Consider the following 16,714-nt stretch of genomic DNA (forward strand, 5'->3'; position numbering starts at 1 on the left):
GAGTTCCACCAGTAGTAGATGGGCTGTACCTGAGTTCCACCAGTAGTAGATGGGCTGTACCTGAGTTGCACCAGTAGATGAGCTGTACCTGAGTTCTACCAGTAGATGGGCTGTACTTTGGTTCCACCAGTAGTAGATGGGCTGTACCTGAGTTCCACCAGTAGTAGATGGGCTGTACCTCAGTTCCACCAGTAGATGAGCTGTACCTGAATTCCACCAGTAGATGGGCTGTACCTGAGTTGCACCAGTAGATGGGCTGAACCTGAGTTCCACCAGTAGTAGATGGGCTGAACCTGAGTTCCACCAGTAGTAGATGGGCTGAACCTGTGTTCCACCAGTAGTAGATGGGCTGAACCTGAGTTCCACCAGTAGTAGATGGGCTGAACCTGAGTTCCACCAGTAGTAGATGGGCTGTACCTGAGTCCCACCAGTAGTAGATGGGCTATACCTGAGTCCCACCAGTAGTAGATGGGCTATACCTGAGTCCCACCAGTAGTAGATGGGCTGTACCTGAGTTCCACCAGTAGATGGGTTGTACCTGAGTTCCACCAGTAGATGGGTTGTACCTGAGTTCCACCAGTAGTAGATGGGCTGTACCTGAGTTCCACCAGTAGTAGATGGGCTGTACCTGAGTTCCACCAGTAGTAGATGGGCTGTACCTGAGTTCCACCAGTAGTAGATGGGCTGTACCTGAGTTCCACCAGTAGTAGATGGGCTGTACCTGAGTTCCACCAGTAGTAGATGGGCTGTACCTTAGTTCTACCAGTAGATGGACTGTACCTGAGTTCCACCAGTAGTAGATGGGCTATACCTGAGTTCCACCAGTAGTAGATGGGCTGTACCTGAGTTCCACCAGTAGTAGATGGGCTGTACCTGAGTTCCACCAGTAGTAGATGGGCTGTACCTGAGTTCCCCCAGTAGTAGATGGGCTGTACCTGAGTTCCCCCAGTAGTAGATGGGCTGTACCTGAGTTCCCCCAGTAGTAGATGGGCTGTACCTGAGTTCCACCAGTAGTAGATGGGCTGTACCTGAGTTCCACCAGTAGTAGATGGGCTGTACCTGAGTTCCACCAGTAGTAGATGGGCTGTACTTGAGTTCCACCAGTAGTAGATGGGCTGTACCTGGGTTGCACTAGTAGTAGATGGGCTGAACCTGAGTTCCACCAGTAGTAGATGGGCTGAACCTGAGTTCCACCAGTAGTAGATGGGCTGAACCTGAGTTCCACCAGTAGTAGATGGGCTGAACCTGAGTTCCACCAGTAGTAGATGGGCTGAACCTGAGTTCCACCAGTAGTAGATGGGCTGAACCTGAGTTCCACCAGTAGTAGATGGGCTGTACCTGAGTTCCACCAGTAGTAGATGGGCTGTACCTGAGTTCCACCAGTAGATGAGCTGTACCTGAATTCCACCAGTAGATGGGCTGTACCTGAGTTGCACCAGTAGATGAGCTGTACCTGAGTTCTACCAGTAGATGGGCTGTACTTTGGTTCCACCAGTAGTAGATGGGCTGTACCTGAGTTCCACCAGTAGTAGATGGGCTGTACCTCAGTTCCACCAGTAGATGAGCTGTACCTGAATTCCACCAGTAGATGGGCTGTACCTGAGTTGCACCAGTAGATGGGCTGAACCTGAGTTCCACCAGTAGTAGATGGGCTGAACCTGAGTTCCACCAGTAGTAGATGGGCTGAACCTGTGTTCCACCAGTAGTAGATGGGCTGAACCTGAGTTCCACCAGTAGTAGATGGGCTGAACCTGAGTTCCACCAGTAGTAGATGGGCTGTACCTGAGTCCCACCAGTAGTAGATGGGCTATACCTGAGTCCCACCAGTAGTAGATGGGCTATACCTGAGTCCCACCAGTAGTAGATGGGCTGTACCTGAGTTCCACCAGTAGATGGGTTTTACCTGAGTTCCACCAGTAGTAGATGGGTTGTACCTGAGTTCCACCAGTAGATGGGTTGTACCTGAGTTCCACCAGTAGATGGGTTGTACCTGAGTCCCACCAGTAGATGGGTTGTACCTGAGTTCCACCAGTAGATGGGTTGTACCTGAGTTCCACCAGTAGATGGGTTGTACCTGAGTTCCACCAGTAGATGGGTTGTACCTGAGTTCCACCAGTAGATGGGTTGTACCTGAGTTCCACCAGTAGATGAGCTGTACCTGAGTTCCACCAGTAGTAGACGGGCTGTACCTGAGTTCCACCAGTAGTAGACGGGCTGTACCTGAGTTCCACCAGTAGTAGATGGGCTGTACCTGAGTTCCACCAGTAGTAGATGGGCTGTACCTGAGTTCCCCCAGTAGTAGATGGGCTGTACCTGAGTTCCCCCAGTAGTAGATGGGCTGTACCTGAGTTCCCCCAGTAGTAGATGGGCTGTACCTGAGTTTCACCAGTAGTAGATGGGCTGTACCTGAGTTCCACCAGTAGCAGATGGGCTGTACCTGAGTTCCACCAGTAGTAGATGGACTGTACCTGAGTTCCACCAGTAGTAGATGGGCTGTACCTGAGTTCCACCAGTAGTAGATGGGCTGTACCTCAGTTCCACCAGTAGATGAGCTGTACCTGAATTCCACCAGTAGATGGGCTGTACCTGAGTTGCACCAGTAGATGAGCTGTACCTGAGTTCTACCAGTAGATGGGCTGTACTTTGGTTCCACCAGTAGTAGATGGGCTGTACCTGAGTTCCACCAGTAGTAGATGGGCTGTACCTCAGTTCCACCAGTAGATGAGCTGTACCTGAATTCCACCAGTAGATGGGCTGTACCTGAGTTGCACCAGTAGATGGGCTGAACCTGAGTTCCACCAGTAGTAGATGGGCTGAACCTGAGTTCCACCAGTAGTAGATGGGCTGAACCTGTGTTCCACCAGTAGTAGATGGGCTGAACCTGAGTTCCACCAGTAGTAGATGGGCTGAACCTGAGTTCCACCAGTAGTAGATGGGCTGTACCTGAGTCCCACCAGTAGTAGATGGGCTATACCTGAGTCCCACCAGTAGTAGATGGGCTATACCTGAGTCCCACCAGTAGTAGATGGGCTGTACCTGAGTTCCACCAGTAGATGGGTTGTACCTGAGTTCCACCAGTAGATGGGTTGTACCTGAGTTCCACCAGTAGTAGATGGGCTGTACCTGAGTTCCACCAGTAGTAGATGGGCTGTACCTGAGTTCCACCAGTAGTAGATGGGCTGTACCTGAGTCCCACCAGTAGTAGATGGGCTATACCTGAGTCCCACCAGTAGTAGATGGGCTGTACCTGAGTCCCACCAGTAGTAGATGGGCTGTACCTGAGTTCCACCAGTAGATGGGCTGTACCTGAGTTCCACCAGTAGATGGGCTGTACCTGAGTTCCACCAGTAGATGGGCTGTACCTGAGTTCCACCAGTAGATGGGTTGTACCTGAGTTCCACCAGTAGATTAGCTGTACCTGAGTTCCACCAGTAGTAGATGGGCTGAACCTGAGTTCTACCAGTAGTAGATGGGCTGAACCTGAGTTCCACCAGTAGTAGATGGGCTGAACCTGAGTTCCACCAGTAGTAGATGGGCTGAACCTGAGTTCCACCCGTAGTAGATGGGCTGAACCTGAGTTCCACCAGTAGTAGATGGGCTGAACCTGAGTTCCACCAGTAGTAGATGGGCGGAACCTGAGTTCCACCAGTAGTAGATGGGCTGAACCTGAGTTCCACCAGTAGTAGATGGACTGAACCTGAGTTCCACCAGTAGTAGATGGGCTGAACCTGAGTTCCACCAGTAGTAGATGGGCTGAACCTGAGTTCCACCAGTAGTAGATGGGCTGAACCTGAGTTCCACCAGTAGTAGATGGGCTGAACCTGAGTTCCACCAGTAGATGGGTTGTACCTGAGTTCCACCAGTAGATGGGTTGTACCTGAGTTCCACCAGTAGATGAGCTGTACCTGAGTTCCACCTGTAGTAGATGGGCTGTACCTGAGTTCCACCAGTAGTAGATGGGCTGTACCTGAGTTCCACCAGTAGTAGATGGGCTGTACCTGAGTTCCACCAGTAGTAGATGGGCTGTACCTGAGTTCCACCAGTAGTAGATGGGCTGTACCTGAGTTCCACCAGTAGTAGATGGGCTGTACCTTAGTTCTACCAGTAGATGGACTGTACCTGAGTTCCACCAGTAGTAGATGGGCTATACCTGAGTTCCACCAGTAGTAGATGGGCTGTACCTGAGTTCCACCAGTAGTAGATGGGCTGTACCTGAGTTCCACCAGTAGTAGATGGGCTGTACCTGAGTTCCCCCAGTAGTAGATGGGCTGTACCTGAGTTCCCCCAGTAGTAGATGGGCTGTACCTGAGTTCCCCCAGTAGTAGATGGGCTGTACCTGAGTTCCACCAGTAGTAGATGGGCTGTACCTGAGTTCCACCAGTAGTAGATGGGCTGTACCTGAGTTCCACCAGTAGTAGATGGGCTGTACTTGAGTTCCACCAGTAGTAGATGGGCTGTACCTGGGTTGCACTAGTAGTAGATGGGCTGAACCTGAGTTCCACCAGTAGTAGATGGGCTGAACCTGAGTTCCACCAGTAGTAGATGGGCTGAACCTGAGTTCCACCAGTAGTAGATGGGCTGAACCTGAGTTCCACCAGTAGTAGATGGGCTGAACCTGAGTTCCACCAGTAGTAGATGGGCTGAACCTGAGTTCCACCAGTAGTAGATGGGCTGTACCTGAGTTCCACCAGTAGTAGATGGGCTGTACCTGAGTTCCACCAGTAGTAGATGGGCTGTACCTCAGTTCCACCAGTAGATGAGCTGTACCTGAATTCCACCAGTAGATGGGCTGTACCTGAGTTGCACCAGTAGATGAGCTGTACCTGAGTTCTACCAGTAGATGGGCTGTACTTTGGTTCCACCAGTAGTAGATGGGCTGTACCTGAGTTCCACCAGTAGTAGATGGGCTGTACCTCAGTTCCACCAGTAGATGAGCTGTACCTGAATTCCACCAGTAGATGGGCTGTACCTGAGTTGCACCAGTAGATGGGCTGAACCTGAGTTCCACCAGTAGTAGATGGGCTGAACCTGAGTTCCACCAGTAGTAGATGGGCTGAACCTGTGTTCCACCAGTAGTAGATGGGCTGAACCTGAGTTCCACCAGTAGTAGATGGGCTGAACCTGAGTTCCACCAGTACTAGATGGGCTGTACCTGAGTCCCACCAGTAGTAGATGGGCTATACCTGAGTCCCACCAGTAGTAGATGGGCTATACCTGAGTCCCACCAGTAGTAGATGGGCTGTACCTGAGTTCCACCAGTAGATGGGTTGTACCTGAGTTCCACCAGTAGATGGGTTGTACCTGAGTTCCACCAGTAGTAGATGGGCTGTACCTGAGTTCCACCAGTAGTAGATGGGCTGTACCTGAGTTCCACCAGTAGTAGATGGGCTGTACCTGAGTCCCACCAGTAGTAGATGGGCTATACCTGAGTCCCACCAGTAGTAGATGGGCTGTACCTGAGTCCCACCAGTAGTAGATGGGCTGAACCTGAGTTCCACCAGTAGTAGATGGGCTGAACCTGTGTTCCACCAGTAGTAGATGGGCTGAACCTGAGTTCCACCAGTAGTAGATGGGCTGAACCTGAGTTCCACCAGTACTAGATGGGCTGTACCTGAGTTCCACCAGTAGTAGATGGGCTGTACCTCAGTTCCACCAGTAGATGAGCTGTACCTGAATTCCACCAGTAGATGGGCTGTACCTGAGTTGCACCAGTAGATGAGCTGTACCTGAGTTCTACCAGTAGATGGGCTGTACTTGAGTTCCACCAGTAGTAGATGGGCTGTACCTGGGTTCCACCAGTAGTAGATGGGCTGAACCTGAGTTCCACCAGTAGTAGATGGGCTGAACCTGAGTTCCACCAGTAGTAGATGGGCTGAACCTGAGTTCCACCAGTAGTAGATGGGCTGAACCTGAGTTCCACCAGTAGTAGATGGGCTGAACCTGAGTTCCACCAGTAGATGGGTTGTACCTGAGTTCCACCAGTAGATGGGCTGTACCTGAGTTCCACCAGTAGATGGGCTGTACCTGAGTTCCACCAGTAGATGGGTTGTACCTGAGTTCCACCAGTAGATTAGCTGTACCTGAGTTCCACCAGTAGTAGATGGGCTGTACCTGAGTTCCACCAGTAGTAGATGGGCTGTACCTGAGTTCCACCAGTAGTAGATGGGCTGTACCTGAGTTCCACCAGTAGTAGATGGGCTGTACCTGAGTTCCACCAGTAGTAGATGGGCTGTACCTCAGTTCCACCAGTAGATGAGCTGTACCTGAATTCCACCAGTAGATGGGCTGTACCTGAGTTGCACCAGTAGATGAGCTGTACCTGAGTTCTACCAGTAGATGGGCTGTACTTGAGTTCCACCAGTAGTAGATGGGCTGTACCTGGGTTCCACCAGTAGTAGATGGGCTGAACCTGAGTTCCACCAGTAGTAGATGGGCTGAACCTGAGTTCCACCAGTAGTAGATGGGCTGAACCTGAGTTCCACCAGTAGTAGATGGGCTGAACCTGAGTTCCACCAGTAGTAGATGGGCTGAACCTGAGTTCCACCAGTAGATGGGTTGTACCTGAGTTCCACCAGTAGATGGGTTGTACCTGAGTTCCACCAGTAGATGAGCTGTTCCTGAGTTCCACCAGTAGATGAGCTGTACCTGAGTTCCACCAGTAGTAGATGGGCTGTACCTGAGTTCCACCAGTAGTAGATGGGCTGTACCTGAGTTCCACCAGTAGTAGATGGGCTGTACCTGAGTTCCACCAGTAGTAGATGGGCTGTACCTGAGTTCCACCAGTAGTAGATGGGCTGTACATGAGTTCCACCAGTAGTAGATGGGCTGTACCTGAGTTCTACCAGTAGATGGACTGTACCTGAGTTCCACCAGTAGTAGATGGGCTGTACCTGAGTTCCACCAGTAGTAGATGGGCTGTACCTGAGTTCCACCAGTAGTAGATGGGCTGTACCTGAGTTCCACCATTAGTAGATGGGCTGTACCTGAGTTCCCCCAGTAGTAGATGGGCTGTACCTGAGTTCCCCCAGTAGTAGATGGGCTGTACCTGAGTTCCCCCAGTAGTAGATGGGCTGTACCTAAGTTCCACCAGTAGTAGATGGGCTATACCTGAGTTCCACCAGTAGTAGATGGGCTGTACCTGAGTTCCACCAGTAGTAGATGGGCTGTACCTGAGTTCCACCAGTAGTAGATGGGCTGTACCTGAGTTCCACCAGTAGATGGGTTTTACCTGAGTTCCACCAGTAGTAGATGGGTTGTACCTGAGTTCCACCAGTAGATGGGTTGTACCTGAGTTCCACCAGTAGATGGGTTGTACCTGAGTCCCACCAGTAGATGGGTTGTACCTGAGTTCCACCAGTAGATGGGTTGTACCTGAGTTCCACCAGTAGATGGGTTGTACCTGAGTTCCACCAGTAGATGGGTTGTACCTGAGTTCCACCAGTAGATGAGCTGTACCTGAGTTCCACCAGTAGTAGACGGGCTGTACCTGAGTTCCACCAGTAGTAGACGGGCTGTACCTGAGTTCCACCAGTAGTAGACGGGCTGTACCTGAGTTCCACCAGTAGTAGATGGGCTGTACCTGAGTTCCACCAGTAGTAGATGGGCTGTACCTGAGTTCCCCCAGTAGTAGATGGGCTGTACCTGAGTTCCCCCAGTAGTAGATGGGCTGTACCTGAGTTTCACCAGTAGTAGATGGGCTGTACCTGAGTTCCACCAGTAGCAGATGGGCTGTACCTGAGTTCCACCAGTAGTAGATGGACTGTACCTGAGTTCCACCAGTAGTAGATGGGCTGTACCTCTGTTCCACCAGTAGATGAGCTGTACCTGAATTCCACCAGTAGATGGGCTGTACCTGAGTGCACCAGTAGATGAGCTGTACCTGAGTTCTACCAGTAGATGGGCTGTACTTGAGTTCCACCAGTAGTAGATGGGCTGTACCTGAGTTCCACCAGTAGTAGATGGGCTGTACCTCAGTTCCACCAGTAGATGAGCTGTACCTGAATTCCACCAGTAGATGGGCTGTACCTGAGTTGCACCAGTAGATGGGCTGAACCTGAGTTCCACCAGTAGTAGATGGGCTGAACCTGAGTTCCACCAGTAGTAGATGGGCTGAACCTGTGTTCCACCAGTAGTAGATGGGCTGAACCTGAGTTCCACCAGTAGTAGATGGGCTGAACCTGAGTTCCACCAGTAGTAGATGGGCTGTACCTGAGTCCCACCAGTAGTAGATGGGCTATACCTGAGTCCCACCAGTAGTAGATGGGCTATACCTGAGTCCCACCAGTAGTAGATGGGCTGTACCTGAGTTCCACCAGTAGATGGGTTGTACCTGAGTTCTACCAGTAGATGGGTTGTACCTGAGTTCCACCAGTAGTAGATGGGCTGTACCTGAGTTCCACCAGTAGTAGATGGGCTGTACCTGAGTTCCACCAGTAGTAGATGGGCTGTACCTGAGTTCCACCAGTAGTAGATGGGCTGTACCTGAGTCCCACCAGTAGTAGATGGGCTGTACCTGAGTCCCACCAGTAGTAGATGGGCTATACCTGAGTCCCACCAGTAGTAGATGGGCTGTACCTGAGTTCCACCAGTAGATGGGCTGTACCTGAGTTCCACCAGTAGATGGGCTGTACCTGAGTTCCACCAGTAGATGGGCTGTACCTGAGTTCCACCAGTAGATGGGTTGTACCTGAGTTCCACCAGTAGATTAGCTGTACCTGAGTTCCACCAGTAGTAGATGGGCTGTACCTGAGTTCCACCAGTAGTAGATGGGCTGTACCTGAGTTCCACCAGTAGTAGATGGGCTGTACCTGAGTTCCACCAGTAGTAGATGGGCTGTACCTGAGTTCCACCAGTAGTAGATGGGCTGTACCTCAGTTCCACCAGTAGTAGATGGGCTGTACCTCAGTTCCACCAGTAGATGAGCTGTACCTGAATTCCACCAGTAGATGGGCTGTACCTGAGTTGCACCAGTAGATGAGCTGTACCTGAGTTCCACCAGTAGTAGATGGGTTGTACCTGAGTTCCACCAGTAGTAGATGGGCCGTACCTGAGTTCCACCAGTAGTAGATGGGCCGTACCTGAGTTCCACCAGTAGTAGATGGGCCGTACCTGAGTTCCACCAGTAGTAGATGGGCCGTACCTGAGTTCCACCAGTAGTAGATGGGCCGTACCTGAGTTCCACCAGTAGTAGATGGGCCGTACCTGAGTTCCACCAGTAGTAGATGGGCCGTACCTGAGTTCCACCAGTAGTAGATGGGCCGTACCTGAGTTCCACCAGTAGTAGATGGGCCGTACCTGAGTTGCACCAGTAGTAGATGGGCCGTACCTGAGTTGCACCAGTAGTAGATGGGCCGTACCTGAGTTGCACCAGTAGTAGATGGGCCGTACCTGAGTTCCACCAGTAGTAGATGGGCCGTACCTGAGTTCCACCAGTAGTAGATGGGCCGTACCTGAGTTCCACCAGTAGTAGATGGGCCGTACCTGAGTTCCACCAGTAGTAGATGGGCCGTACCTGAGTTCCACCAGTAGTAGATGGGCCGTACCTGAGTTCCACCAGTAGTAGATGGGCTGTACCTGAGTTCCACCAGTAGTAGATGGGCTGTACCTGAGTTCCACCAGTAGATGGGCTGTACCTGAGACATACCTGGATCCCACTGGTTTCTGCCAGTTTTGAGCTGATGGCACTGCTGAACATCTTCTAATTTTGAAGGGAAGTTAGCATGATCTGTCTTTCATTAACAGCACTACGTTTTATTGGCCGATCACTACATGTACAGACCTTAATGTTCTCCATTTTGTTGTTTTTCTTCAAAAGAGCCTAAACATCACATCTTCAAACCAGTCCGCTTTTTACATTTTTGACATGGAGAAGCCTCGCTGATGCAGCATAACTACCTTGTGTCTTGTTGCTGTGCTCAGTCTAGCCATGGTGTATGAGCTGTGATATGAAACGGTCTTCCACAATCTCACTTTTGTAGCAGGATTTGGCTGTTCCTCACCCCGTTTTAAGCCTCCTACACAGCCGTTTCTGTTTTATTTAATGACTGTGTTTCACACTCTATATAAAAATGATGAATTATTAGTGGCGAGCGATTATCCCAATAATCAGGTCAGGAGTGATCATCCTATTTTTTAAAAATAATTGTCATTCAAGACTCCTAATTCCGACTTTTATAATATTAGGAGTAAAATCAACGGAGGTAGTGTGGTGGGAGCCAAGCGGTTAGCGCTGGTGGGGTCCCAGGTTCAAATCCCTATTTAGGTCAGATTCAAACCTAGAACTCCAGCATTGCAAGGCAGCAGCACTAAGACAACATGCTTAGTCTTTCTGCTCAAAGGCAGAGGGCCAGTATTTTGGCGATTTTAGCTAAAAAGTGGATCAGGATGATTCAATATAATTTAGCAAAAATCTGTTTGATTTTGTCGTCTGGCCGATCAGGACGAGCAGCACTACTCATTATTACCTGTTTGGTGTGATTGGTTAATCATACACCTGACTACAATCCTACAAATCTCTGACTGTGTGCAAGTAAGTGTACTTGAAAGCATTCCTTGCAATATTTTTCCACACGCCTAAAACTTTTGCAGAGTTCCGTACATAAATTTGGTATCACCATAATTGTACTGAGCCACAGAATAAAGTTACCATGTCACTTCGGGCTTATTCAGACGACCGTATATCGGCCGTGTATTCATGCCGACCGATATACGGCGTCTCTCTCTGCACGGGGAGGAGGCTGGAAGAGCCGGGAGCTGTGCTCTGAGTTCCCGCCCTCTCTCCACCCCCTCTCTGCCCCATCTCCGCTCCTCTGCACTATTTGCAATGAAGGGAGGTGGGAACGGGGGCGGAGCTAATCCTCGTAACTTAGCCCCGCCCTGTCCCACCTCCCCTCATTGCAAATGGTGTAGATGGGCGAAGGGGGATGGAGAGGAGGCAGAGAGGGGGTGGGAGCTCACAGCACTGCTCCTGGCTCTTCCAGCCTCCTCCCCCTGCAGAGAGAGACGCCGTATATTGGCTGGCGTGAATACCCAGCCGATATACGGTCGTCTGAATAAGCCCTTCTACTGCACTGTGGCTTAGAATAATTGCCTGCGGCTAAATTTGCTTGCAGATACGCATGCAAATCTGCGACAGAACTCTAAAGCTCAGTCTTCGATTTCTTCCACGGGTTAAGTGCCAGATCAGTATCACAAACGAAGCCTAATGCAATGTTGGTCAGACGGATTCCACGTCAAGAAGCATAATGTAAACAAAGGTCCGGTCCATGTCGCCAGTAGAGCACAATGTGATTGTTCTCAGCAAGTGAAACCGCGTCATCTGGTAGATATGAGACCTTTAATGGCTACAAGAATACATGATGGTACAGCAGCTTGTGAACCTCTCGGGGTCTTCATCAGGCTAAGAAAACTCTCATATCCACAGGAGTACCTGCTTTCACCTGCTGGGAACAATCAAGAAGGGGCATGTCACTTCCTTTTAATTAAAATCCGTGTACATAGAAATACTCCATGTTGTGTAGACTCCAGCGTGGATTCCCATCAGAAGCAATGAGACACTTCGATGTGGATTTGATGAAGAATTGACTCCGATTCTGTAGCAAGTTTGTGTAGAAAAACGCTGTGCGACCATACAGAGAGATGACAGGACTACAGGCATTGGAAACAAGAGTGTGCTCCTGGGGCGTGCGTATAATGCGCACACTGCTCATCACACAGTCATCCTGCCATCCGTCGGTTTAGCAACATCAACATGTTACGACACTTCTAACCGTTTATATCCCCTTTCTAGCCTGCAAGCCCCGGTCAGTCTGCTTCACCCATCCTGGAAAAGACTGCTGCTATCCTGGCACCAGTGATTACAGTGGCACCCTGTCTGCCAGAACCTCTGTACTTCATGTCTCAGGTTATCTATTTATCAGGTAAGGGTCAGTTTAGACCTCATAGAATGATAGAATGGTAGAGTTGGAAGGGACCTCCGGGGGTCATCGGGTTTCGTTAGCAAACTTGATCAGTTTCCCCTCAATTCCCTCCTCCAGATCATTTATAACAATGTTGACCAACACTGGGCCCAGGACAGAGCCTTGTGGTTCCCACTTGATACATTCTTCCACTTGGATGTACAGCCATTTATGACCACTGACCAATATGATCACTCAGCCAGTTGTGAATCCACCTTACAGTTGCCTTGTCAATCCCAGATTTGGTCATTTCATCAAGAAGTATGGTATGAGATACTTTGTCAAATGCTTTACTGAAGTCAAGATATACTATATCCATCGCATTCCCTGATCAACCCAGTCAGTGATACAATCATAGAAGGAAATTAGATTAGTCCAGCCTCACTTGTTTGTTACAAACCCATGCTGGCTCTGATTAATTACTCCATTTTCATCCAAGTACTTGCATACATAATTTGTTCAAAGATCTTTCCCGGTATAGAAGTCAGGCTCACAGGCCTGTAGTTTCCTGGATCCACCTTCTTCCCTTTTTTGAAGATAGGGACAACATTTGCCCTTTTCCAATCTTCTGGGACTTCTCATGTTCTCCAGGAATTTTCCCAGATTCCATTGAGTGTTTCAGCAATTGCCTCCGCTGCTTCCTTTAATATCCTAGGATGTAATTCATCTGGACCTTGAGACTTGAATTCATGTAAGTTAGCTAAGTGTTCCCTCACCATCTCTCTGCTTATAGATAGCCTGCATTCTTCTATTACTGAGAGAAAACAGATACAAAATAGGAATTTAAAAGTTCGACCTTCTCAACATCATTCTTAACCAATTCACCATTTTCATCTCTTAAGCATCCAATAGCATCTTTGACTTTTCTTTTGCTTTTGACCCCCCAAATCCTTTTTATGGCTTATGGCCTCTGTTACAAGCCTCAATTCATCATTAGCTTTAGCTTTTCTGACCCTTGCCCTACAGTTTCTGCAGACCGCATTATATTCTTCTTTAGATATTCCCCCTCTTTCCATTTGATAAACATATTTTTCTTCCTTTTTTAGGATGTGTACAAGTTCTGTTTTTCTTTGCTTCCCGTTCTTTCTGCTGCTTTCTCGTTTGAACTAGTGAGCGATGTCAGTTAGTTGGCTTGGGCTCCTGTCTATACAGCAGATACATCGTTGGCTCGCTCAAACTAGAACTCGTTCAGTCATTCACATTCGCTGTATAAGTGAATTAGAGCTGCTGAACGATTAGTGGACGAGCCAACAACGATTTTTATGGCTGCATAGAATTAACGATGAACAAACATTGAACCATTATTGTTTATTTTCGCTTCTTTAAATGATTTCTTTTAAAGATCATCGTTCCGTGTAAAAGGGCCTTAAGTCATTAGAAGTGACCTCCGCATTGAAAGATTCTGAAGGTGACGATACACATTAGATGAATGTCAGCCAAACCTTCCAAACTTGGTGGGACTGGCCGATCTAATAAGTATATTGGTCTCCTGGCACTCCCTCAATAAGAATTCAACATGCCCAATCCTTTTCATAGATTTTAGATTTACGTCTCATGTAAATATATTTGGGAAAGAACTCAGTGGCTTTAAGTCCATATAAACTCCTTAGTGACATAACTAGTTTCAGCCTTCAGAACCAGTAAATCATTTCCCCATTTTTCGTCAGTGTAGCTAACCCTTTTCCCCGTGATTTGGCCCCTAGTGGTGATAATCTGCTACTCCAGTGGCCACTCTGCCACAGTATGCTCTTACTGACCCTTCAGCAGACTTCAGTAAGGTAACATCTTCCGGTACCTTTGGAGAATTATCTTATGGCTCCTGTTGGCATTTTGCAGGAAACTTTGATGGTGCACAGGGGACTTTGAAGCGTTGTATAGAGCTGAACCCGGAGTGGTCGGACGCCCACCTCCTAATGGCACAGATCCATTTGTCACAAGGACAATTTACTAAGGGCTCGCAGTCTCTGGAGACCGGAGTCAGCTACAATTTTAAGGTAAAGGCTTATTAGTAATCTTGTATGTGATACAAATGCCTTTCTGAAGGCACCTACACAACTCGTCAGAAGGAAAGGGAAGCGGCTCCTTCACTGCAGTACCCAGCACAGAGACCTCTATACCACTGTGGTTGGGCCTTGTACAGCATGTCAGCCCGTTTAAGTGAAGGCGGTTGAATGTGGTGGAGCTGCCTACTAGGCGCATCTACACTCAGACAGCTCTGTGCCAGCTAATGCAGATAAGGGGCTGCAAACTTGCAACCTTTTTGTTCTAGTGATCTGTGGTGGTCTCGGGGTAAAGGCCATCAGGGTAATATCTCAGGAAATCCCCTCTAGCCCTTTCACATAATCCAAGTTTTTTTGTGTAACTTTTAATATTTTTTTTAATAATGAAAACTTTAATTAACTAATTTGCACTTTTGAACTTGCAATAATTTAACAATATACTGCAATACATTTGTAGTGTAGAGTATTGAATATTTGCTGCAGCCTATTAAGTCTTGCCACAGGCAGGGCTTAATAGGCTGCAGTCCATGACAGTTTTAGGAGACTTTACAAAGCCCCAGGCTGCTATGGCAGCTAAACTGCACCCTGCAATCTTGTTTGAGGGACAGAGGGAGCCATCCCCTCTGTCAAGCCATTTAAATGGCGCTGGCCGTGCTGACTAGTTTAAAGGGTTAGTAGATGGACTGGAGTTATGCCCAATCCAAGTCTTTGCTGCCTGGTGTCGGCTGTGTTTGATAGTTGACACCCACTGCATATCGAGTGGGCTCAGCTCCCAAGCATTCTCCATACTAATCCTATGGACATCTGGGGTTTATTAACGCGAATAGACACATGGATTGTGATAAGCGGGGTCATAGCTCCTGCAGGGATGTTATAAAGCAGCCCTCTGGTCATGTGATAAAAGTCTATGCCACGACCAGAGGGGTATATCACCACTGTTGTCTATTCGATTCGCGGATACCATGTCCCGTTTTTGGTCGTTCAAGATGGCCACCGGAATTTTCTAACCAACTAATGCACACACCTCGTTACCCTGAGCGCCGTGAGCTTACCTCTCTCTCTGCAGGTATATGGATGCATATTGTTTTTTCTGTGTTTTTTAGATGAGAGAACATCCATTATATCATCTTATTAAAGCGAGAGTCTTAAAACAAACAGGAAGACTATCAGAGGCGGCTCAGATGTTGAGGATGTGTATGAGCCTCCCCGAAATGAAGAGAGGAGCCGCAACAAGAGGAAAAGCCGACCCCCTCAGCCTTGGTGATCGCGTCTCTGTTTATCTGGAACTTGCAGATATCCTTCGTCTAAATGGAGAACAGGTAAAAGCACAACTAGGGTGTGGAATTAGGATCTCCGCATCTTCTTTGTCCTTCGCTAAGTATGAATCATTTGCAATATGTGTGATCACATGATCATAGGCTTAAAGTGACCCTTTGGTTTTGGAGTCTGGAGCGGGAGGGGGTATATTACTTGACGATGATCTTTGTTGTCCCTCCATTCTCCTTGTTTTACATCCCATTTTCAGCCATCCAAGTTGGCCAATGCAATCTTCAGACTACCTAATCCCCACATTGCATGGACAGTGTTAGACTAACAGTTCACCTTCTAGAGAAGACTCTGGCTTTGGCTTATATTCCCAGTCATTGTTACAAGGCTTGTTAAAAGGTCTGACATTGACTTGCATGAATGCTGCCTTCCAATAGGTGGCGTTGTAGAGGCATTGTACCATCTTCCTATTTGCATAAATTTCCCAGAGGTGCATGGCCTTAGAAGTCCCCGTGAGCCTTGTAGGTGCTCTCCTTAAGGATAAGCTTCACCCCTCCTGATCCACATCTACAGGCCCCCCAGCCAGCCAGCAACTTACTGTACATTGAGGAGGGTCCAAACCCCCGAAACAGTCTATTTGTACATGGTTAATTTTTTCTTATGGAGAAGACTTTGGCTTTGGTTTATATTCCCAGTCATTGTTACAAGGCTTGTTGAAAGGTCTGACATGGACTTGCATGAATGTTGACTTCCTGTAGAGGCATTGTTCCCATTTGGACTTTTTCGGCCTCCATACACATGAGTAAATGATCAACAAAATGGCTGATTTGAACTTTTTTGGATAACCAAATAACACAAACAGCCATTTGGGACGGCCAATGGTAGTCTATGGTCTACCAAGGATGTGATCAGGCCTGTTGGAAAATTTTGGTTGATTGTGGCTGAAATTGCAAGAGTTTGGCATGATCAGCATAAGTCACCACAAAAACAGAAACCCAGTGCTCCGCTTCTCGTGAATGTAATTGTGTGTTTCACTGTATGAAACGCGGATCTTCTGTTTTAGCATGAAGCCACAAAGATCATACAAGATGCCATCCATGCATTCCGCGGGACCCCAGAAGAAATCCGAATTGTTGTGGCCAATGCAGATATGTGTCTTAGTAAAGGCGATGTGGCAATGGCATTAAGCTTGCTGGGAGATGTCAAGCCAAACCAGCCCTATTACACTGAGGTCAAGAAAAAGATGGCCGACATCTACCTCAAAGTTCGAATGGATAAGAAGTTGTACATAACTTGCTACAGGTAAACAACCAGTAAGACCGGTCTTTATAACATCTAAAGGAATTGTCTAGAAGTAGAAAGAAAAGGGTCTTCTTGTCCACAAGCCCCGTCTGACCCTGCAGCTTACGGTACATTACATGGGATGAATATCGGTGGAATAATCGCTCGAAAGAGCAAATTCAAATGATAGCTGTTCAGTGTAAACATGGT

At 48.3% G+C, this 16,714-nt stretch overlaps 1 protein-coding gene across 1 annotated transcript in view; it reads left to right on the forward strand.

The window, feature by feature from the left end:
* Nucleotides 1–16,714, forward strand: part of TTC21A (tetratricopeptide repeat domain 21A) — a 178,035-nt gene that overhangs the window by 96,904 nt on the left and 64,417 nt on the right. The window contains exons 12-15 of the mRNA XM_066584631.1: nt 11,789–11,918; nt 13,794–13,951; nt 15,061–15,276; nt 16,287–16,525. Of these exons, the coding sequence (XP_066440728.1) occupies nt 11,789–11,918; nt 13,794–13,951; nt 15,061–15,276; nt 16,287–16,525 (743 nt within the window). The remainder of the gene's footprint in view (nt 1–11,788; nt 11,919–13,793; nt 13,952–15,060; nt 15,277–16,286; nt 16,526–16,714) is intronic.

Source organism: Eleutherodactylus coqui, chromosome 12 (assembly GCF_035609145.1).
Source record: "Eleutherodactylus coqui strain aEleCoq1 chromosome 12, aEleCoq1.hap1, whole genome shotgun sequence".
In the NCBI taxonomy this organism is placed as follows: Eukaryota; Metazoa; Chordata; class Amphibia; order Anura; family Eleutherodactylidae; genus Eleutherodactylus; species Eleutherodactylus coqui.